General features: G+C 34.7%; 1 protein-coding gene and 1 pseudogene across 2 annotated transcripts; both read left to right on the top strand.

Moving 5' to 3' along the window:
* Positions 1-1,156: 1,156 nt before the first annotated feature.
* On the top strand, positions 1,157-4,221 carry LOC100788375 (phosphoethanolamine N-methyltransferase-like; annotated as a pseudogene).
* Positions 4,222-4,938: 717 nt separating this feature from the next.
* Positions 4,939-23,786, top strand: LOC100817413 (THO complex subunit 2). 2 transcript variants are annotated; one of them, XM_014778696.3, is made up of 33 exons: positions 4,939-5,267; positions 5,393-5,518; positions 6,870-6,911; positions 7,013-7,072; positions 7,228-7,290; positions 7,744-7,824; positions 7,990-8,061; positions 8,147-8,194; positions 8,298-8,366; positions 8,460-8,593; positions 8,962-9,037; positions 9,551-9,744; positions 10,245-10,325; positions 10,914-11,124; positions 11,230-11,466; positions 11,557-11,637; positions 11,732-11,851; positions 11,956-12,015; positions 12,646-12,773; positions 15,445-15,541; positions 15,670-15,798; positions 16,256-16,359; positions 16,433-16,613; positions 16,778-16,959; positions 17,293-17,899; positions 18,014-18,118; positions 18,582-18,737; positions 18,815-18,895; positions 18,966-19,388; positions 20,936-21,833; positions 21,909-22,090; positions 22,723-23,027; positions 23,376-23,786. In XM_014778696.3, exons 1-33 carry the CDS (start codon positions 5,133-5,135, stop codon positions 23,443-23,445), a joined length of 5,538 nt encoding a protein of 1,845 aa, XP_014634182.1. In that variant the 5' UTR covers positions 4,939-5,132; the 3' UTR covers positions 23,446-23,786. The 2 variants fall into 2 exon arrangements, with proteins under 2 accessions (XP_014634182.1, XP_014634181.1); XM_014778695.3 differs by having other exon boundaries at positions 4,940-5,267; positions 20,936-22,090.
* Positions 23,787-24,112: the final 326 nt, after the last annotated feature.

Genomic DNA, 24,112 nt, shown 5'->3' with positions numbered 1-24,112 from the left:
TATTTCCTGTGTTTTTATTTTCTGAAAATTATTTTTATTTTCAAAAGATTAAAATTCTAAAAATATGTTTGGTTTGAGAGAGAAAAAATGTGATTGAAAGAGAAGTGTATGAGAAAAATTGGAAGGGGCGAGAAGAAAGAAGAAACTGAAAATGATATTTTATTATTTTTATTTTTTGGTTCTTTTGAAAAAATATTTTTACTGAAAATGTTTTTAAAAATCCAACCAAACACATTTTCATCATCATTTTTATATTTCCGATGAAAATAAAAACAAGAACCAACTAAATCAAACACCCCTTAATTTTTCAAAATGTAGTCCATTAATTCAAGATAAATGTCATGAAAAAGAAGAATTAAATGTCATGAAATAACATATTATTTTGATAAATGCTTAAGCAAATATTTTTTTCTTTAATTGATTAAAGTTGAAAATTTATATGCATTCACAAATTCACACCCGTCAATATAAATAAAGACATTTACAAAAAATGAATCGTTTGACTATTTGAGAGACAATCTTGACCGTCTTTATTTTAGCCAAATTCACAATATAATCATGTTTATATATTATTACTATTTTTTTTCTTCAGTATCAATTGATTATATTTATCGGAAATGATAATTTGCACGAAAGCTGTTTTCATCCAGTTAGCAAGAACGTGTATTTTTATTTTTTTTGACGAAACGAACGTGTATTTTATTAAAGAAATCATTTATAGATTTTTTAATTACTAATTAATATTAATAATTACTTTAAAAAAATGACAACCATCTATTTTGATGCGTGTTAAATCTCATGCTGTATAGCACTGCTCTATATTATTTATAAATTTGTATTATTTACATATTGATAGATAGATAAATGTGTGGTCTCGCTGTTGAAGGCACTTAACAAACACATCAATCATACATAGCACTTTCTTTCTTATCTCTGTTCTGTTCGATCATTCAGAAATCACACCTACGTCTTTCATTACGTTCTCAAATTGGTTACTTATGTATCTCTCAGACATTGAGGTCAGTTTTGTTTGCAAAAGTTTCATCATCTTGTTTTCAATATAGGCCTGCTCTGCTCAACTTACGCTTTTGTTTTTCCCTTCCCTTGATGCTTCAGGTTCAAAAATTAGCTGAAAGGATGCTCAGATGGTTAAAAGATGCTGGATATATATTCTTTAGAGAATCTTGTTTCCACCAATCTGGAGATTCAAAGAGAAAATACAACCCTACTCACTACAGGGAACCCAGATTTTACACAAAGGTTTGTTCTTTAAAGTGTAGTTACAATCTTACATCACTCCCTTAGTTTGTGCCAGAAAATTGTTTGAGTTGGACATCAACTTAGGACTCAGTTGGAGTGTATGATTGTTATTTTATGGAGATGGAACCTTTTCTTGATGGAGATGGAACCTTTTCTTGATGGAGATGGAACCTTTATATTCAATAAAGTATCTTCAAAGTATTATTGAACTCATTTAATAGATGCACTTCTCTATTGCCAGCAAAAATGTCTTTGACCCTTTATGCTGCAGTTTTCTGATTTTTTCCGTTGTGTTCTATGTATACACAACATTGATGAAGAGCTGTCTGTATTTTAGAGCAAACAACTCCTTCTTTAAAACACTGGTTTTGATGACTTTGATCTGTCAACCCCTTTTTTCATCATGCAGGTATTTAAAGAGTGCCATATGAGCGATAATACTGGGAGTTCCTGTAAATGCATTGGAGCTTATGTTCGAAACAAGAAGAACCAAAACCAGGTAATAGAATTGGGTTTCCCTTTCTTGTGAATGTTATCGCTAATTTCTGCTTACGCATTTGACAGTCAATATTTGTGTACAATAATATCTTTGTTGCACAGATTTGCTGGATATGGCAGAAAGTTAGGTCACAAGATGATAGGGATTTCCAATGCTTCTAGGATAGAGTTGAATACAGCTACAAGAGTATTTTACGGTCTGAACGGATGTATGGCCCAGGCTTTGTGAGCACTGGTGGACTTGGTATGCCTTCATATTTTCCTTTCTTTCCTCGTACCTTGCTATCATAGAGATCTCTCATCTTTTCTTAAATCTGACATAGTATCATAGAGATCTTTCCTATTTCTTAAAATTGACATTGTAGTATGATCTTCCTTGACTGTCCACAAGAGTGATCTCTTATCATTTACTCACTATACGTTACTGGCTGACTTGCTATGTAGTGATTTGCTCAATGACTACAAGGTCTTAATAAGTTATGATTGGTAATATTGATTTTTGATTTGTGAGATGAGCATGTGTGTGCAATTAAGAGATTGGTCAATATTTCCTATCTTTTCAGTCTGAATATGTAGTTTTTATCACTGGTAGAAGATTGTGATGATTGGGGCTACTTAGTCATTTTATTTAGTGTTAACTTTAGACTATTTCATAAACTTGTGCAATGCGACATTTCATCATCCTACTTAACTTAATATAATTTATATTTAATTTTAGTTTTTATAGAAATATGTAACTATACACTTTTATTTATATGTTAAATTTTTTCTCCACAATATAAGGGAGTATAGTTTTTTTATTTTTCTAGTAAAATTTATTTCAAGATCCAACACTGTTCTTGATCACTTAATATTGTTCTAATTATGATAATATCTTATTCTTAGACTGCTTAATATATATTATACTTGGGGGAAAAAAATTTCTTGAAGAATCTATTGTCCTGGTCAGAATCTTGAAGGTTAGGTGCTGTGTGTTTACCGTAGTTGTCTGTATATTTCTAACCTTTGATGTTCTGCTCATTGCTTGGGCAGAAACAACAAAGGAATTTGTGACAAAACTGGGACTAAAGCCTGGTCAGAAAGTTCTGGATGTTTGGTTGTGGTGGTGTTGGGGGAGGTGATTTCTACATGGCTGAAAATTTTGATGCTGAGGTTGTTGGCATTGACCTCTCCATAAATATGATTTCTCTTGCTATTGAACGTGCTATTGGACTGAACTACGCTGTTGAATTTGATTGTGCGGATTGCTATAAAAGAACATATCCTGAGAATACATTTGATGTAATATACACTCGGGACACCATGTTGCACGTCAAAGTAAGGAACTATGCTTCTTCTTCTTCTTTTTTCTAGTTTAAATTGTTAGTTTTAGTAGTGTCATGCTTTATAGTATTGATAGGATAGTAGGTGTATGCCACTGAAAGTATATAAGTTAGTTATTTAAAGTACCATGAAATGCATTATATTAAATGTGATATGCTGATGAGAAACCAACATTACTATGGATCAATACAGGATAAACCAACATTATTTAGATCATTTTACAAGTGGTTGAAGCCTGGAGGAAAAATTCTAAAGTACAGATTACTGCAAAAGTACTGAAAGTTCATATCTTTAGAATTTACTGAGTACATTAAAAAAGGAGGATATTATCTCCATTACATTAAAGCGTATAGGCAGGTATGGTTGCCTGTGCTATCAGCGACATAATCTGGCTTCTCTTTCACCCATTTGATTTCAACTGAAATTTTATAACATTTCTTCTGCTTGACAATTTCCTTGTGCTCTAAATCATCTACAGATGCTTGAGGATGCTGGATTTGATGATATCATTGCTGAGAGTCGAACTGATCAGGTGTGTCTGTCCTTATGATATGATATACTTTGCTTAGTATCTGCATTTTTAGTTGTGGCTCTAGAGTACTAATAACCTCATTACTTGTGTGGTTTAGTTTGTGAAAATGCTACAGCAGGAGTTAGATGCCCTTGAGAACAAGAAGGACGATTTTATTCGTGACTTCAGCAAGGTGGGTTTCGTACTTTCTCATTATGATTTTAAGATAGTTTTGTGATTCGTATTTTATGGCATTCATTTCTCTGTTAAAATCATTCACAGCTGGATTCATTGCTTTCAGGAAGATTACAATTAGATTGTGGAAAGATGGAAGGCAAAGCATATATACCTGGGGTGCGTATAGAGAGCAGATGTGGGGCTTGTTCATTGCCAAGAAAAATTGAAATGCTTTATTGCTATCATATGCCTTGTTCTAGCTATATTTAGTTCCTGTGTAGCCGGAATAATTAATTATCTCTATGTCTGTTTTGTTGGTTTAAAATTCATAGCTTTCGAACTATAATGATGATCTGCGGAGAGGAGAACGCTCTTCGATTTGAATAACACAATGGTAACTTGGCATTGGCTGCCATGCTAAAAAATAATTTCAACGTCTTGGTTTTTGGTTTGAATATTTGCCATAACAATTGTTCCCCCCCAAGAAAACTAAGGGTACCCAAAAACTTGGCAACGGCACGGGATTTGTCGGATTTTATACCCCCTCTTCTCTCCGTTAGAATTCTTTTTCATTTTCAGTGTGGGTGGTGTCACTGGCAACGGCACGGGATTTGTCGGAAACGGCGAAAGTTTGCACTTGATTCATCTATTGGTCATAGTCATTTTAGAAATACCAAAATTTACTCATTTTTTTTAACTCTGTTTGTTTCTATTGTCAAATGTAATGACATGTTCTTCCAAGTTGCTGATTTTAAAGTGGTTTCACATGTCATATAACTAATTAAAAAAAATTAAAAACAGAACTAAATTAACTAATTAAAAAATAAAATAAAATAATTAGAAAAAAATATAGATAGAAAGTTGGAAAAACAACATATCCTATTTGAAGCCAATGTAAAAGTTTCAACTCATCATTTGATCATGGCAACATTTTCTGTCTCTTTTGAGTTAAAAAAAGAGAGACTAAAATTTAGTAGTATTTCTAACATTCTAGGATAAATTCAAATTTTTAAAGAATTTAAATCAAATCTAAGTCAATTTTTGGAGGAGAAAAACATGTTTAACCTTATAATTAATTAATTATGTAAAAAAACCCTATAATTAATTAACTAATTCCAGCCAAAGTTTAATTAGAATGAAATGGTATAAAAGGATTTTAGTTTTCTTTTTTTTTTTTCCCTGGAAATTTCAGTCACCCCCAACGCAATCCGCAATGTCCCCAAAAGCTAACCCCTCCCGTCCCTGAAAACCCTAAAAAAAATTCTCAATTTGCGTTTGGTCCGTGGAAGTGCGGTTCTCTTCTTAAACCCTCCGCCGCGATTCATCTCCGCACCTCGAATCTCACGCTTCCGCCGCAGTCGAAATGTCTCTTCCACCCATAGAGTGTGTATACGTAACTGAAGAATGTATTCGGGAATGGAGGAGTGGCAACCCTGCCCTCAAGGTTTCCCAACCTGTTCCAATGCTTCGCTTTCTCTACGAGCTCTGCTCGACCATGGTGCGTTCCTTTTCACACTATTAAATCATATTTCTGCTTTTTTTTTTGTTTAAATTGAAAATTTTAAATTTCGGTGATGAGTTCAATGCTCTGATTGCTTATTTTCGGTTTTTGGTTGCTGTCAGGTTCGGGGCGAATTGCCCTTTCAGAAGTGTAAAGTAGCGTTAGATTCTGTTATATTTTCAGATAAAGCTTCCATCGAGAAAATAGCTTCATATTTTGCTGATATAGTCACCCAGATGGCTCAAGATGTGAGTTGCTGCTGCTTTTCTTTGTGAACTTGTTAATACTTTTCATTTTTTTTTCCTTCTCATTCGTTCAAATTTTGTTGTTGTAGCTTCCCCTCTCTCTCTTTCTCCGTTCCCTTTTCGGTATAAATCCACTAAGAATATATTATATACCATTTATGAAACATGGAAACTTCTAAATAGTAGTTGTGTCATGGGTTACACGAAATCTGCACTGATACTTGAAATAACTTTAGTTGCATTTTTATAATTTTTACTTTTATTTTTTAAACTTCACGTCTATAACATTAATGCCATAATGACTAGAAAAGTTATAAATGTCTCGTCGGGATTCTCCACCTTGCATCTACGCGGCACAATTAATCACACTTAGATATTTCAATAACCTCGTGACAGTATTGATTATTTGTGAGGCATATTTAACAATTAGTGTCGCACTTAAGGTTGGCTAGGAATGACAACAATTCAGGTGGCTTTCCTACAATAGGATTTCAAATTTAAGTATTCAGGATTAATATTACAAAATGACAGAGAAATTAATGAAGATGTTACACACAAGAGATTAATGAAATGATCAATGTATGGAAGTCATTTTTCTTTTCTGTGCCGTGTAGATTGTGTCTCCTAAAGTTATTTAATCCTTCCTTTTCTTGTCATCATCTATCATTTTGAATTGTCTTAATCAAAGGTTGTTACTAGTAAAGATAGGTTATTTACTTTCCAATACTTCCCTTGAAGGTTAATTCCTTTTTTTTAATAAATCTTTACAACTATGATTATAATGCGACCTGTTAGTGGAAAGGAGTAGATGAAAAGGAAAAAATGGAAGAGCACATCTACAAATCTAGTATCAAGGAGAGTGGCAAACTGCCGATGAAAAGGATTATCTTGAAGATACTAATTCTGATTTGGGAATTACTTTGGTTGAATGTTTTAGATATTTTGTTTGAAATTTTGAATGTTTAGTTGTGACAATGACTTCTGAATTTTGATTACTCATTATGAAATATGATTATGTCTAATTTTGGACGTTTGTAAACATTTGAGCTTTATTATACGTATTGTATAAATTTTTTTATCTCATACCTCTAATTTCACTGTGGTTGCCATGTGGCTATACACTTTCCCGCTATACATTATCTCATGGTTGCCGCTAACTGCTATTTTGGATTGATAACTTAATGGACTAAACAATGAATGTGAGCATTCATGAAATGGTACATTGGTATGCCATATGTAATTATGAGTGAGATATTGAATGCTGTTTCAATTTTGAGTGTCCGATGATTTATAACTGCATGTTTTTTGTAAACCCACTTAATGTAATTATGTGCTTCTGTCTCCTTGGTTACAGCATACAATGTCAGGAGAGTTCCGTTCTCGTCTCATCAAACTGGTCAGTGTTGGAGTTTGCATACTTTATTTGATGCAAATCTTTATCTTATTGGACATGGAAAAATTCTCAACTTATTGATTTTAAAATTTTCATTTTTCTAGGCAAGATGGCTTGTGGAATCTGAAATGGTTCCAGTTAGGCTACTTCAAGAACGTTGTGAGGTTTGCTTCGCCCCCCCCCCCCCCCCCCCCCCTTTCCTATTTCATTTTATGGCTTCTGGCTAGTTTTTTGAGAAACTTAGCTAAGGCATAATATTTAGTGCATTAGTATGTTTCTTGCATTTACAAAATGTTATCTATATGTTATGCATTTGTAGGAAGAATTTTTGGGGGAGGCTGAGTTGATCAAAATTAAGGCTCAGGAATTGAAGGGTAAAGAGGTGAGTTATTACTTCTGTATATTTATGGTATAATACCAGGGGTTTTTGTTTCTCTCTCTTTGCTTCGATTGTTCCTATTTCTTCCGTTTTCTTGTTATTCTAAGACTCCCATACAAATTGAGTTTTAAAAGGGTAAATAAATTGATACTTTTGTCCAAAGGAAAATGTGGAGATTGTTAATCTCCACCAAAAGGGGAGGAGGTTAGCAATCTAATATGTATGTATGCGACAGAAAAAGTGTTATAATTAATGAAGAATCCTTCAAAAAACAAGAGAAAATGATGATATCAGAAAAAACAACAGAGAAGCTAAGAATGCAGTCATCAAGGCTGCCCAATCTCTTTGCACGCTGATGACAGCTATATTTATAGTCATGCACTCTTGAACAATCATGGCAGAAAATTTAAATTCAATTCTTGTATGTATTTGATTCATTTGTGCCGTTGATTTCAGGTCAGAGTTAATACCCGAATTCTCTATCAGCAAACCAAATTCAACCTTCTCAGAGAAGAGAGTGAGGGCTATGCAAAGCTGGTATGATCATAGTTACCTATCTCTGGACTTATTACAACCATACTGATTTTGGCTGAAGATCATCTTTAACAATTGTTTTGTTATTGCATGAATTTGTTTTGCGTATGTTGCATGGATCCAATTAGATGTTTTTGTATGTTGTATTGAATTTAGTTAATTGTGTAGGTTACTCTTCTTTGTCGGGACTCTGAAGCACCTACTCAAAAATCATCTGCAGCAACAATTGGCATTATTAAGGTTTTAATGATTTTAAGTACTATGACTACCCCAGTTTCATTTTTTTCCTTGATGAACACAGTACTGATTTATATTACTTCTGCAGTCATTAATTGGCCATTTTGATTTGGATCCAAATCGCGTTTTCGATATTGTAAGTTGGATCTTTTAGATTGATTTTTATTATTAATTCATATTTCCATATAAAGTTTTCGTTTCATGTTTTATCTATCTACTGATGTATGCTTTTTTATCAGGTTCTCGAGTGTTTTGAACTGCAGCCTGATGATGATGTGTTTATAGAATTGATTCCTATTTTTCCAAAGGTGGATAAAATAAAAGCCTAGGCCATTCCTATATTTAGTTTACAACATTTAAGGGACAATTTTTCATCTTATTATTTTATCTCTTTTATGCAGTCTCATGCTTCACAGATTCTTGGATTTAAGTTTCAATATTATCAACGCATGGAAGTCAACAGTCCTGTTCCATTTGGGCTCTATAGACTTACAGCCTTGCTGGTGAAGCAAGATTTTATTGATCTTGATAGCATGTAAGATGTGTTACTGTGCTGCTTTAAAAATCACATATAACATTCTTATGTAAAAGTAAACTGTTGCAGTAATTCAATACTGAATAATTTTGGCTCCATGATTGTAAGAGGTGGTGGTTGCATTGGAAGTGGTTTACAAGTTCCATTCTTGTAATCTTGTAACTGATAAACTGTCTTTAGCGCCACTTATTGTGAGTTATGCTATTAAGTTTTTAGGGAAAATGTTGATGTATAGAAGGGATGCACCATGTAATCATACCAAAAACTGAGTAGTAAATTGTAGTTTGGCTATAAAATAAAGGAAGGGCAAGACTGCCTCTCAAACTGAGTAGTAAATTGAATTTTACTAACTATCATTTTGATTACAGATATGCTCATCTACTTCCCAGGGATGATGAGGCATTTGAGCATTACAATACTTTCTCTTCCAAGCGCCTTGATGAGGTATTCATGCTTTTATTGAATATGTGATTAACTTTTTTATACTTGAGTAGTTGAGTTATTATTTATTTTATTTTTTTGGGATGAAAGAAGTTTCTTTTTAGGAAGAAAGGAGAGAAAGTAAATCTGCCAGAGAATAAGAAATTCTTATATAAAGAAAAATGGAAAGGAAATGAACCAAAATGTCTGTAGATTACCAGAGCTATCTAGTATTCTAGTCTCTTTCTATGCTTCAGATTCAGAACACTTCTTTCTGTCTTGCTTCATCTCAATTAAACTAACTGGGTTGGCTTGTGAAAAATTTAGTTTCACAAGCATGTTTCAACTTTCAGTTCTTATTTTTCAATTGTTTTAATTTTTTGCATTGGCAGATTTTTTATGCTTGAAGCATGACTACTTTAGCGTTGATTTTGCCTAAATGTATACTTGGCATTTTCTTTTAATCCTATCACCTATTGCTTTCTTATTTTGTTTTGACTAGTTTGATTTCTAAAAGGTTGACAATCTTAATTACAGGCTAATAAAATTGGAAGAATAAACCTTGCTGCAACTGGAAAAGATCTAATGGATGATGAGAAACAGGGGGATGTCACTATAGATCTCTTTGCTGCTATAGACATGGAAACAGACGCGATTGAAGAGCGAACAACTGAGCTTCAGAGCAGTCAGACTTTGGGCTTGCTTACTGGCTTTCTTTCAGTGGATGATTGGTATGCTTGATTTATAAATCTACTATAGCATGTGATGGTAAAAACTGTTATTATCACAAGCTGTGTTGTTTTTTTCTCTTTTGGCTTGCTTTATTTATTGGTGTCTCCACAAAAAATGGATGAGGTTTCCACCTTTCATCTTAATGATAAAACTGCTTTGGATACTATGCAAAAAATAAAGAATATATTAATCTATTTAGATATATAACGGGTTTTACTTTCTTAACAATAAAAACTGGTTCCATTGTGTGTGGAGATATTTGTCATTCTTCCATAAATTCACACACTTATCAGTATGTCTTCTTACATGGTGACTTAGACGGTGGACTGATGGTTCTCAAACTTTATGGATTTTTGCTGAAGATTTGATTCCTTTCAATCCAAATAAGTTGATTTATGGCTGAACTAGATCATTCTTTTTATACAATATACTTGTGTTCATAGAATTTCTCTCATGAATATATATATTTATGGGATCTTTTTGCTTTTTCTCCTCACAGGTATCATGCACATCTACTATTTGAATGCCTTTCACCACTCAATGCAGTGGAACATATTCAAATATGTGACAGTTTGTTTAGGTAAAGCTTGTGTATACTCTTTCTCTCTCCCTCTCATTTGACACTAGCACGGAGAACTTTTATTTCTTGACTTGTATTTCCATTTTGGAACTGTGTTTAATCACATGCCAATGAGTGTAGGATGTGAAAGCTACCGAGACTAACTTCATGATGGATCCACGTTGAGGCCAAGTGGATGTGAAATCAAACACACACAAACTATTCCAAATTTACGCCCAACAAACATTAAATGCCTGCATGTTTATAGCATGTGCATGCTGTATCATTAGGCCATCTGGCTTTTGGATTTTGTTTTGGTTAAAATTTGTCTGAGATGGCAAGCCCTGGCACAGCGGTAAAGTTGTGCCTTGGTGACCAGTTGATCATTGGTTTGAATCTGGAAACAGGCTCTTTGCATATGCAAAGGGTAAGGTTGCATACAGTGACCCTTTCCCATACCTTTGCATAGTGAGGAGCCTCCGGGCACTGGTTTACGCTAGTAGTAACAGTTTGTCCTCATGCTTGTCTTTGCTATGCTATAGCTTTATATACTATGTCTGAATGTTTGTTTTTGCTATAGCTTTATATAATATTGAGATTTTCATCCAGGCTTATCAAGAAGTCAATTTCTTCAGCATATGATGTTATTCGTCAGACACATCTTCAAAATCCTGGATCGTCCACGGGAGGCAGCACTGATGTTATGGATGTAGATAACTCTTCAGGATACAGTTCTTTCATAGATCTTCCAAAGGAACTTTTTCAGATGCTTGCTTGTACTGGACCTTATCTCTATCGTGATACTGTACTGTTGCAGAAGGTGTACTAAGTTGTTTTGATAGTATGTTAACTTCATTCTCCTTGCTTTGTTTTATGCTAATAATGGCTTCTCCTTCTCCCATTTTCCCTCAAAAAACATGAGTAGGTTTGTAGGGTGTTGAGAGGTTATTACCTTTCTGCTCTTGAGCTTGTAAGTCATGGCAATGGTGTCTTGAATCCTCAATTACAAGTTCCTGGAAATCCTCACCTACATCTTAAGGAGGCAAGGCTAAGGGTGGAGGATGCTTTAGGAGCATGTCTACTACCATCTCTGCAGTTAATTCCTGCCAATCCAGCTGTTGGCCAGGAAATTTGGGAACTGTTGAGTCTTCTTCCTTATGAGGTTCTCCTTTTTTATTCGTTGTTTATCCATTTACATGATTTATTGTTAGCTATTATCAACAAGCTCAGTTGATGAATGCTTTCTATCTAGGTGCGATATCGTTTGTATGGTGAATGGGAAAAAGATGATGAGCGCATTCCTATGCTCTTATCTGCAAGACAAACTGCCAAGGTGTGCTGATGATCTATATACATGTTTGGTACCATCTGCACTGAATGTTTTAAGCTTGATTCTGTCATACTCATTCTCTTCACTGTCTGTACAGTTGGACACTAGACGTATTTTGAAACGGCTGGCAAAGGAAAATTTGAAGCAGCTGGGTCGGATGGTTGCAAAGTTAGCTCATGCCAACCCTATGACTGTCCTTCGAACAATTGTTCATCAGGTGCTAATTGTGTAGTGCTTTTGCACCTTGAAAACTGAAGATTCCTGACTGCTTTTGATGATGTGCATTCTCATTTTAATTTTTTCAAATTTTGTGATGTGCAGATTGAGGCTTATAGAGACATGATTACTCCTGTAGTGGATGCATTTAAGTACTTAACTCAGGTGTTTATGTGTTTTCGTGTTTTTACTTTCCTTCCATGTTTGCTGCATCCATTATTGATATCAATCATATCATAATCTGTGACCTCACAATAAGCAGTAAGACATGAAACCTGCCTTGTATTTGCAGTGATTATTTGTCTTCCATTAGTGAGTATTTGGAATGTTATAGTGCTTGATTGATGTATTGAATCTTTGAAATAATTGATCATGGTTCAATTAATTGTACACAGTAAATGAATGATCATTGTCTTTTACAATGCTAGTTTCACTATATAAACCACCATGATATTTTTCACTGCATGTGATAATAGGTTTCCATTTTTTTGGCTTTTATTTTTTACTTTTTTTGCATTCGTTAGAAGTCCACTGGAGACACTGGTGAGGAGAGTAGATCGCATGGTTTTTAGCCTTATTGAAAGGATCTTGTGGTGAATAGTATTCTTAAGAATTTGGTTTTTGATTGAACTTCAAACTCAAATAGTATCATGTGATCCATATAGCCTATCTCACTTGATCGGATAAGGTTGTTTTTATTTTTGTGCATTCATTATTTTCTTCCTTTTGAAGTTGTTTTTGACATTCATAGATAGTTTTTAAATCAGTACCTTATTTACTCTTTTCTTTCAACAGCTTGAGTATGATATATTGGAATATGTTGTGATTGAGCGTTTGGCGCTTGGTGGACGTGATAAGTTAAAGGATGATGGCCTTAATTTGTCAGATTGGCTTCAATCTCTTGCTTCATTTTGGGGCCACCTGTAAGTATATTTGTTTCCTTTCCTCTTCTATTATTTCATATTATTGAAATGTGAGATCTGGTTTATCTTTTCTTGACAGATTGTCCTTTTTATCTGGCTAATTATAGGAAATAATTATGATCCTTTTAGAGTTTGCCATCAGAATATGTGACTAAATCTAGTTGGTTTGTATGTTTTGTTCTACCGATTAAAGCATAAATTTAGGTTGTCTTCCATCTGTTGTTTAGGTGACTGTGTTTCCACAGCCATTTCTTGCAAGCTTTTATTTTATTGGAATTATTGTATGCTTAAGGAATAATAGTTGATAATGACATTCATTAGTCATATTTGTACATTTATGCCTTCCTATAGAATTTAGATATATGTGGGATGCCTTGTATCAAATTCCAGGTTGCAGATCAACCTTAGCAAATGCAGGATTACTGGACATAGCAGCATTTTATGTCCCTGAGTGATAAGGCCAGATTAATTCAAACCACTTGGCTTGCAAGTTGGCATGCCCAGACAGCCGTATGATGTGCTTTCGGCTATCTGCTGACAGAGTTTTTGGAATGGGTATCTGTTTGTTGAAAGGGATGGACATTTCTGTTATACTTTCAAAGTTCATGATTATTTGGTCCATTCTCCTTTTAATTTTATAAGGGAGATTCAAAAAGTTAAGAAGAGCCATTTAAGATATAGAAGTGACTTGCCAGCTGCAATCACCGTACCATGATTGATGGAGAATTATCTGATTTAAAAGGAAGTTATCCATTAAGTTGAATCTCGGTCTTTCTATTGTAGCTTGGAATGATCAGTACTGTTGCCATATACAATTAGATAATGGAGATGAAAGAATGGGTACATACAAAATGCAATGACATCAGTTGGAAGTCTTCAAATTTTTATTATGTGAAGGATGATCTGTGTTGTATGCATGGTGTGTATGATCCTCAATTATTTTATGGTCATTTCTAATGTCAATAATGGGACGATCAGTTTGATGGCATTTATGGAGCATTATGTCTGGGAGGGAGACAGATCCATATTACTTTATGTTACCATTTTGTCTATGCTTAATTCATGATGATCTTCAAAGAAAGGAGCAGCTTCCTAAGCTGTTGCTCATGTAATCAGGGTGAAACATGAACTGTTTACTGGTGGTTTATATGTGATGAATGTTGGGCATGAATGTTTGGTCCTTGGTGTTGGGCTGATAGCATGTAGGTTTGGATCCATCTGATGAGACTTCGATTGATAGTAGCATTCTTATAAGTGGTCTACTCCATTAGTTTCTTCTTTCCTCTTGTGATGCTAATGGAGGCTGCAAGATATCAAGGAAACTATTAACTCTTTCGGGAAACTGTTCACTGTGTCTATCTACAAAGGGACCGTACGGAGTATTATTGTTAGATAGTATATTCTTTTTTCAAATAAGAGGAAGACAAAAATACAGCTTTCCATTTGAATTCATCACCAGTAGTTTTTTTGATTGATCAACAATAGTTCAGTACGACTGGATGGTTCATGAGTATTGTCTGTATAGCACTGGGATGCCCATCTTCTGATGAACGGATAGCATACCAACTTTCTGTAATATCTGGTCTTACTGAGGTATATACCTCAAAATGAAGAGTGATATGCTAGTTGCTGCACTATTTTTGCTGAGCATACCTGTTAAATCCTGAACAACTTTGGGTGCCAATATTCCGCTAGGAATTTTTTTTGCCTTGGAGGGATGGGGATTGAAATACCTGAAGCTGTTTGGTTTGGTTATCTTCTCTCTCTCTTGCGTTCCCTTTTGTTGTTTATAATATTGAGTATGTAATTATATAATGAAAAATTGAGTGTGATTTTATTTTGTATTAGCTTTTCTGAATTCCTCTGTTTGGTGAATTGAAGTGTACGATTTTATTGGGTAGCTCCTTCAAGGGGCCTTAATCTTATTATTGGTTTGCCTCTGAGCTGTAGTTGTTGCCTACTGTGTGCACAACGCATATAATACTGAAAGTAGATTGTTTGGATTCCGTTAAAAAAAATGAAAGAGATCAAAGTAATGGCATATAATACTTAATAAAGTTGTGAAACTAATAGCAAATAAAAAAAGGAAATTCGAGCAAAGATCGCAATCTTTCATGATTCTGTTAAAAAAAATGAAAGAGATCAAATTAATATCTTAGCAATGTGTTTCAAGTAAACATATTAATTAAACTATTAAAGTAGATAATTATAGAAATTTATATAAATAGCAAGCAAACTAGAAAAGAAATAAAATAAATTGGTCAATATTATTGACTGTCAAATAATTTGAACAAATGTAGGATCTAATGTGCATAATGTCTCAAGTGAATGTGATATGGGTTGCATTGTTGTGTACATTCATCTATGGGTGATATGAGAACCTGATTTTCTCCCTACATAATTAAGGAATTTCATCATATAATTTGGTAGTTCTTGTGATATGTGTGGCAATTATCATGAAACTCTGCATTCAATTTCTTGCTGGTTTGCTTTAAATTATTTTCTGTCAATGTCTGTGTTAACTTGTAATTGATAGTTTGTCTTTGATTGCTCTTGTTTTGTTCCTTGCCTGTTTTTATTCTAAATTGAGTATGATCTATGTGATTATTGCTTCAAGAAGCACAATGTTCTTTGAATGTTTTTGTAAGCTCAAGTCATTTGTTCATTATAGGTGTAAGAAGTACCCATCAATGGAATTACGGGGCCTTTTCCAGTATCTTGTGAATCAGTTAAAAAAGGGGCAGGGAATTGAGCTTGTTCTACTGCAGGTTTTTCTTTTTTCTTTTTCTTTGTCTGTCTTTTTTATTCCCAAATAAATAATAATCTTATGTGAGATATGGCTCTCATGAAAATTCCAAATGTTGGCTATAAATAAATATTTTTGCTGGTTTTTCAGGAGCTTATTCAACAAATGGCTAATGTCCAGTACACGGAGAACTTGACTGAGGAACAGTTGGATGCAATGGCAGGGAGTGAGACTCTCAGATATCAAGCAACATCTTTTGGTGTAACTCGGAATAATAAGGTACAGAGGAAAGCAAGTTATTATTGCAGTTTGGATTGATTGAAATTCTACTCCAGGTGTAAGAGACAATTTTTTTCAGTGTGGCAATTCACTGTGTTAATTTACATTGGTCTAGTTATTTGCTCTGTACTGATCTGGTTGTTTAATTAACACATCAGATTGCATTTGGTTTTGGAAAATTTTGTCAGACATTTATAGAATGAAAATTTGTTGGATGATTTTGTGATTTTGCTGTAAAGAAAGCACAATTATTGTAACTGCTCCTGCTTGAATATTTTGTTTGGTGTTGATATTTTTCATACTCATGTTATATAGGTTCTAATAAATCGTGTGTTGTGCTATGGGCTTCTGAAGTCTCTAGTGTTGAATTTTAAATCTAATTATTGTGGAATTATTCCTTGTTTAAGATTTAAACTTGTGACTTGGTGGTTGACATGGTATTTAATAATAATTGCAGGCATTGATAAAGTCAACTAGCAGACTTCGTGATGCATTACTTCCAAAAGATGAACCAAAGTTGGCGATCCCCCTGTTACTGCTTATTGCTCAACATCGTTCTTTGTAAGCATATGAATCTTCAACATGTTAGAACTAATGATCAAGATTCTGTTCTCAAAATTTAATGTTTTTGCAGGGTTGTTATCAATGCAGATGCACCCTACATTAAGATGGTTAGTGAGCAGTTTGATAGATGTCACGGAACTCTCCTTCAATATGTGGAATTTCTTTGCAGTGCAGTCACTCCAGCATCAAATTATGGCATTCTTATTCCCTCCCTCAATGACCTGGTCCACCTTTACCACCTGGACCCTGAGGTTTTTGTTTGCTTTTTACCTCTATTTTATTATGAACTTCCTACATGTTATCATGTTAATTGCTGCTTTGTTTTATCATTTTTCCTCTTCCTTTAGTTGCAGCTTTTATTGTACATCATTCTTTGCTTCAACCTTTAATGCTGTTTTTTTTCCCCTGGGTGTAGGTTGCTTTCTTGATATATCGCCCTGTAATGAGGCTTTTCAAGTCTCCCGGGAATCCTGATGTTTGCTGGCCCTTGGATGATAAAAATGCTGCAAGTGATGCATCTATGAACTTTGAGTCTGATCCTTTGGATCATTCTGCTAGTATGGTTCTAAATCTTGGCTCTGCTCAAAATCCTATAAGGTTATAATGCTAACCTTTTTCACTACATTTCCTTAGAACTTTCCATCTTATGCTTTGTAATGAAACTCTGATATGTGTTGAACTCTTCAACATGTCAGGATTTTTTTTAGATGCTAAAAGTGAATTCATAAGTGAAACATAATGTATTATTGAAAATGTTAAGTGATATACAAGAATTGAGATACGCTAATGCATTTATCTCTAATAGATGCCATTCCAGGTGATAAATTTAAGAATGTAACTTATTATCTGTTTCTGATATGCAATAAGATGTGCAAAGTTTATTTCTGCTATTTTGTGGATTGGTATTTACTATTTTATTACTGTATGCAGTTGGTCGTATCTTCTTGATACTGTTAAAACCATGTTGCCTTCGAAAGCATGGAATAGCTTATCTCCTGATCTTTATGCTACGTTTTGGGGTCTTACATTATATGATCTGTATGTTCCAAAAAATCGTTATGAGTCAGAAATAGCCAAATTGCATGCTAATCTTAAATCTTTGGAGGAGCTTTCTGACAATTCAAGCTCAGCAATCACGAAGAGGAAGAAAGAAAAAGAAAGAATTCAAGAATCTCTTGATCGTCTGATCAGTGAACTGCATAAACATGAAGAGAATGTTGCATCTGTTCGTAGACGGCTTTCTCATGAAAAAGACAAATGGTTAAGTTCCTGTCCTGACACCTTAAAGATCAACATGGAGTTTCTTCAGCGCTGTATATTTCCACGCTGTACTTTCAGTATGCCCGATGCAGTTTATTGTGCTATGTTCGTACACACGCTTCATTCCCTTGGAACCCCCTTTTTTAACACAGTCAACCACATAGATGTTCTGATTTGTAAGACCCTACAACCAATGATATGCTGCTGCACTGAATACGAGGCAGGCAGGCTTGGCAGGTTTCTGTATGAGACTTTGAAGATTGCTTACTATTGGAAGGTACTTTTGTTTTTTCCCCTTTTATAATTTTGATTTGATTTTTGAAGATAATTTTCAGGGGTTGTTCATTTTTTAAAATGTTTACTGTCATTTTTTTAATTCCCTTTTTTTCAGAGTGATGAATCTATTTATGAACGTGAGTGTGGAAACATGCCTGGCTTCGCTGTTTATTATAGATATCCAAATAGTCAGCGAGTTACATATGGGCAGTTCATTAAGGTAAGTTGTAGTGTATGCTGGTTTAAACTGGTGTGAATTATCAATGATTGATTGTTAAAACTAAATGTGATCATGAATAAATTTTAGAAAAATGTTTCCCCTCAATTTTTTAAGAGTATTTTGAGTAAGATGAAAAAGATAGGAAGGAAAAAAATGAATGCAACAGATAATGTAGTTAAAAGAAAGAAATAATTTAAGAAAAAGACAAAAGTAATTAATATGGTACTATACTAGTCTTGAGAATTTAAGAAGCATTAATGATACAATTAAGAGGTATTTCAGCTTCTACCAAATGGTGCAGTCAAAATTTACTTGGCAAAAATGCTAAACAATGAATTTCATAGATAATATAGATATCCTTTTTCTAAAGGCTTAACCATATTTCGTCCTGATCTGTTGTTAGTCTACAGATGATTAAATAATGCTGTAAGGACTCATTTCATATTTGCTTTTTGGCTGATAGGTACACTGGAAGTGGAGTCAAAGAATCACTCGTTTACTAATTCAGTGTCTAGAATCTACTGAGTACATGGAAATTAGAAATGCTCTTATAATGTTGACAAAAATTTCTAGTGTTTTCCCTGTTACTCGGAAGAGTGGGATCAACCTTGAAAAGCGGGTAAGTTATCCTTATTGTAAACTTTGATTGTGCTAGTATATAATATTAGCATTTAAGTCATTTTATGTTCCATGCAGGTAGCTAAGATTAAAAGTGATGAAAGAGAGGATCTTAAGGTGTTGGCGACTGGTGTTGCAGCAGCATTGGCTGCTAGGAAGGTATGCCCATCACTTATTACAAGTCTGCTCATATTTTGTTTCAACATACTAATTCTCATCCATTATGCAGCCTTCTTGGGTTACTGATGAAGAATTTGGTATGGGTTATCTTGAGTTGAAACCTGCACCATCTGTGACTAAATCTTCAGCTGGAAACTCAGCAACTGTACAAAGTGGGATAAATCTCAATGTTTCACAAACTGAATCTGCCAGTGGAAAACATGTGGACTCTGGAAACATAGTCAAAGATCAGGCAATGAGAACAAAAACTGCAGATGGCAGGTCTGAGAGAACTGAAAGCATTACAGTGACAAAATCTGATACTGGCCACATAAAACTCAAGAGTAGTTCAATGGTGAATGGATTGGATGCTCAATCATCCTTGGCCCCGTCTTCTGTACAATCTGGGACGTCAAAATCTATGGAAAACCCAAAGCAAGTGGAAGAATCCATAAATAGAGCATCAGATGAACATGGGACAAGAACTACTGAGGTAGTATTTAATATCTGAGCTATGCTGTGTGGTTAGCTTTTCCATTTGTAATTTTGTATGATGAGTTTTTCTTCTACTATGATTGATACTAGAAGAGTTGATGAACTTTTTCTATAATTTGAAATTCGTAATAATCATTGAAAAACTAATAAATTTTAGTGTTAGCAAAATTTAGGAAACCACTTGGTGCCAATTTTCTTTTGTTTAATCAGTAAACAAGAATGGTGTTTTTGGTGCCCTATTCTAATGCAACCTCTCAGTTTCCTCCCTTGAAAGAATAAGTTGACACTTGTGACTGATGACTGGAATGCATAATGTTTAAGTTATTGCATGTGTATGCAACTTAAAATCTACTGTCTTTATAGTTACCCTTGCTTCATTAGACTTGCATAGTTAGCTTTGAAGTGAAGTGTACATTTTGAACAAGAAAGCATCTAACTGATTCAGGAAAGCAGGACGGGTAAGTTTTATTCGTTTAGTGCTGAGGCTTCTTGGATGGATTTTGGGTGTGTGAAACTGTTGGATTGAAGGTTGAGAAATAAAACTGAAGTTGGATGTAAGGATTGATGGGTTCTAGGAAAAAATCAAGCAAGAGCCAACAAGGATTATTAAGCTCAAGAATTTTTAATGGACATAAATTGATGGAGGATGCAATTTTCTTCTGCTGGAGGTGGCTTAGATATTTAGATAAGGATTTTGAGCTGCCGTTCCACTTTTTGGTCCAGTAAATATTAAATCTGGATTCTTGTATAGGGGAGGGATTAGACCATAGATTCTTTTTGTAATGGGTATTCCAGTGTGCTCAGAAATGGGGGTTATGGTATTCTAATATCTCAAGCATATTTTGATACCATAATCTTACATAGACAACATGTACACTGGGATGTACAGATATTAGTACTACTTGTACTGATTTTATATATATATAAATAATACATACATATTTTTGATAAAAAAAAGCTCAAGAATTTTTAATATTATCTTGCAAGAATATCAGGCCAGACAGATGATAGTCTATAGGAAAAGTAACTTGTAAAGAAAAGCCGGGCATTATGATTTATGAAGACTTAATAACACCTGAATGATATAGCCCGAAGTTGTATTCTGAAAAGTAAGTATAGTAAAAGAAATTTCAAGCTCTGATGCAGCCTATCCATGGTTGGGGCTGCAGAAATTAATAATAAAATATAGAATTACTATAATATTTCTTGGACGGGAAGTTCAGTGTTAAATAAAATAATCTTCTGCTAAACCTAATTGTTTTAAATCAATTAGTTTCTTAAATTATACGGAATAGCACAAAATTCCAACTTCAGCTCTTCTCTAGGTGCGGCTGCCTGCACTGCTATTCCGATTGTCTTGCATTCATCTTGGTAGGACACCTGCCTGACAAGGGTTAATTACTTTAGAGCATATCTTTCTTATGGTTGCATTAGAATGCTGTTTGTCCCCCTGCTAAAATTATAATCTTTTGTCTTCTAATCTTCAATATGATTATTGCTTTTCATTTTTATAATTTATCTATAATTTGGTTCTCCTGTTTTCAGTTAAGAACTTCGGCTAAACGTTCGGTGCCTGCTGGTTCACTATCAAAGCCCTCAAAACAAGATCCTGTAAAAGAGGATGGTAGATCTGGAAAACCTGTTGCTAGAACTTCTGGTTCCTCGAGCAGTGACAAGGAACTACAAACCCATGCATTGGAGGGAAGATACACTGGAACTACCAATGTACCTTCTTCAAATGGTAACACCATCTCAGGTTCTACAAAAGGTTCAAATCCACCAGTCAAGATTTCATTGGATGGCCCTGGTAATGAATCCAAGGCAGAGGTTGGAGTTGCCAAGTCTTCTGATATTAGAGCTTCTATGGTGAAGGATGATGGAAATGATATTACTGACAACCCAAGAGGAGCCTCTTCTCGCGTAGTTCATTCCCCTAGGTATGAAAACACAGGAGTCACTTCAAAGTCTAATGATAAAGTTCAGAAGAGAGCTAGTTCTGCTGAAGAACCAGACAGACTAGGTAAACGACGGAAAGGGGATGTGGAGCTAAGAGATTTTGAAACTGAAGTTAGATTCTCTGAAAGAGAGAAGATGATGGATCCTAGATTTGCTGATGACAAATCGGGACCAGAGGAACATGGTCTGTACAGGGCAGGTGATAAGCCATTGGAAAGGGCAAAAGACAAAGGCAACGAAAGATATGAAAGGGATCACAGGGAAAGAATGGACCGTCTGGATAAGTCTCGTGGTGATGACTTTGTTGCAGAAAAACCTAGGGATAGGTCAATTGAAAGATATGGAAGAGAACGATCTGTTGAGAGAATGCAAGAGAGGGGTAGTGATAGGAGTTTTAATAGACTCCCTGAGAAAGCTAAGGATGAAAGAAACAAGGATGATAGAAATAAATTACGATACAATGATGCATCAGTAGAAAAATCTCATGGTGATGATCGCTTCCATGGTCAAAGCTTGCCTCCACCACCCCCTTTACCTCCTAATGTGGTTCCTCAATCTGTAGGAGCTGGTAGGCGTGATGAAGATGTTGATAGAAGGTATGGAGCTACAAGGCACTCTCAGAGACTTTCTCCAAGGCATGAAGAAAAAGAACGGAGACGGTCTGAAGAGACTGTGGTTTCTCAGGATGATGCCAAACGCCGAAAAGAAGACGATTTTCGAGATCGAAAACGTGAGGAAATTAAGGTATGGATCATTATTATCAATTTTTTCACTCTACATGATCTGTTACTATGGAATTAAGGATATGTGCTTTGTAGTAATTAGTACTAAACATAGTATTATGCATGTTGCATAGCCCTCTAGACTAGTGTGGACATTATAATAGTTAAGTCAATTTGGTACCAATTGACAGGCTATCATTTTTTTTACAATCATGGGTTTCTATGAAGAACTACTGATTTCTCAGTTGATGCCTTGATGGGTAATATGTTAATTATCACTCGGCTGAAAGTGCAATAAATGAAAAATTTAACATATTATGAAAGATGTTATCAGGGTTTTATTGTTACAGTTTTAATAGGTTAATTACTGTAAGAGCATAGAATATCAGAATGTAAAGATTGCTTCCCCGTGGTTTGATTTTCTTAATAATTTATACTATTGCAGTATTACGTACTTAAATTTCTTGCAATGCCGTATAGAATTTGGGTTTTGGTTTTTGCATTAGGCTGGATATTTTACTATGTCTATTTAATTATACATTGTGCTTCTCAGCAAATAATAGCCTCTTTGTTTTTGAATAGACTGGATAGATGACAGAAGATATGGCTATCTTTTGTTATAATGTTACATGGTCTTTCTAATCTTTTATGCAGGTGGAAGAGAGGGAGCGGGAAAGAGAGAAAGCAAACATTCTGAAGGAAGAGTTGGATTTAAATGCCGCATCCAAGAGACGTAAACCCAAGAGGGAGCATTTACCAACTGGTGAACCTGGTGAGTACTCACCTGTGGCCCATCCACCTTCTTCCGCTGGTATTGGCATGTCACTAGCATATGATGGAAGGGATAGAGGAGACAGAAAGGGACCCATCATGCAGCATCCAAGTTACGTAGATGAATCAAGTCTCAGGATCCACGGTAAAGAGGTGGCCAGCAAGTTGAATCGCCGTGATTCAGATCCGTATCCTTAATTGCATAAAGCATATGTATTTATTTGTACTACCTGTCTTTCGATATATCTTCTGGTGGAGCACTAGGCTGTTTATTCGTGTGCCTCATCTGCATATATTTTTGTTTACTACCTATTGTATCATTCATGGAAAGAAGCTGCATATAGAGACCTTGGTAGATGAGTTGCTTAAAGATGCGCGATATTGTATGATATTACTGCCTGTTTGGATTGCGTGATGTTCATTTAATTTTTCATGACCAGAAAAGGTGAGTTTTTGTGTTACTTCAGTTAAGATATTATTTTTTTTTGGATGGATGTTTCCGTTGGTTCAATGCTGTGCCCTTAATTGAGTATTAGCTTGTATGACCGTGAATGGGAGGATGAGAAGAGACAAAGAGCTGATCAGAAGCGAAGGCACCGAAAGTAACAAACCAAAAGGGGATTTCACCAGTAAACTTTTTTGAAGGTTGTTCATTTTATGCACGTGCTATAATGCCAACTTTTTGCGTGAGTTGAGGTGGTGGGTTCACAACACTTTTAACCGTCAGCCCCCTCATTTTTCTGGCAACTTGTGCCAAATTTCATCAGTTCAAATTATTAGTCTTCTTTCTAAAGTCAACATAAAGAAGTTATGAATTGTTTTATACACTTGTATATAGTGTTGTATATTCGGGATAGCTGGCTATCAAATATACTCTGAAAATGCTATTATTTCGTTTGAACCTTCATTTACATCAATAGCAATACCTAGGAAACATAAATTTTGTAGATTTCGTGCAATGTTTTGGTGGTCTTTCATGAAGAAGTTCGCTGCACCTGTGGCTGAATCCTTTCCATTAGGGATGGATCTTGTCCATTCTCAATTGTTGAACAAAGTATATGCGGTCTGGTTCCTGAATGTTAATCTATGAAATATTGGTTGGTTATACTTACGGATGGGATCAAGCGCGTGTACTTGTTTGGTTATGAAAAACAAGCTTCGGAATTTTAACCTTTAAACATGATTATTTTGTGAACAACTTCAATTGGGGATGTTTATCTATATTTTATGCATTCTTATTCGTATTTGTTAATATATGGAATTGTCAAACAAG

The sequence above is a fragment of the Glycine max genome, chromosome 8 (assembly GCF_000004515.6).
Source record: "Glycine max cultivar Williams 82 chromosome 8, Glycine_max_v4.0, whole genome shotgun sequence".
NCBI lineage: Eukaryota > Viridiplantae > Streptophyta > Magnoliopsida > Fabales > Fabaceae > Glycine > Glycine max.
This window is presented reverse-complemented; position numbering and strand designations above follow the sequence as displayed.

Coding starts and splice junctions, on each gene's coding strand:
- LOC100817413 (XM_014778695.3), top strand. CDS start 5,133: ATGTCTCTTCCACCCATAGAGTGTGTATACGTAACTGAAGAATGTATT. Junction 8,367..8,459: donor TGATTCCTATTTTTCCAAAG/GTGGATAAAATA, acceptor TCTTTTATGCAG/TCTCATGCTTCACAGATTCT. Junction 12,774..15,444: donor GCTTCATTTTGGGGCCACCT/GTAAGTATATTT, acceptor TGTTCATTATAG/GTGTAAGAAGTACCCATCAA.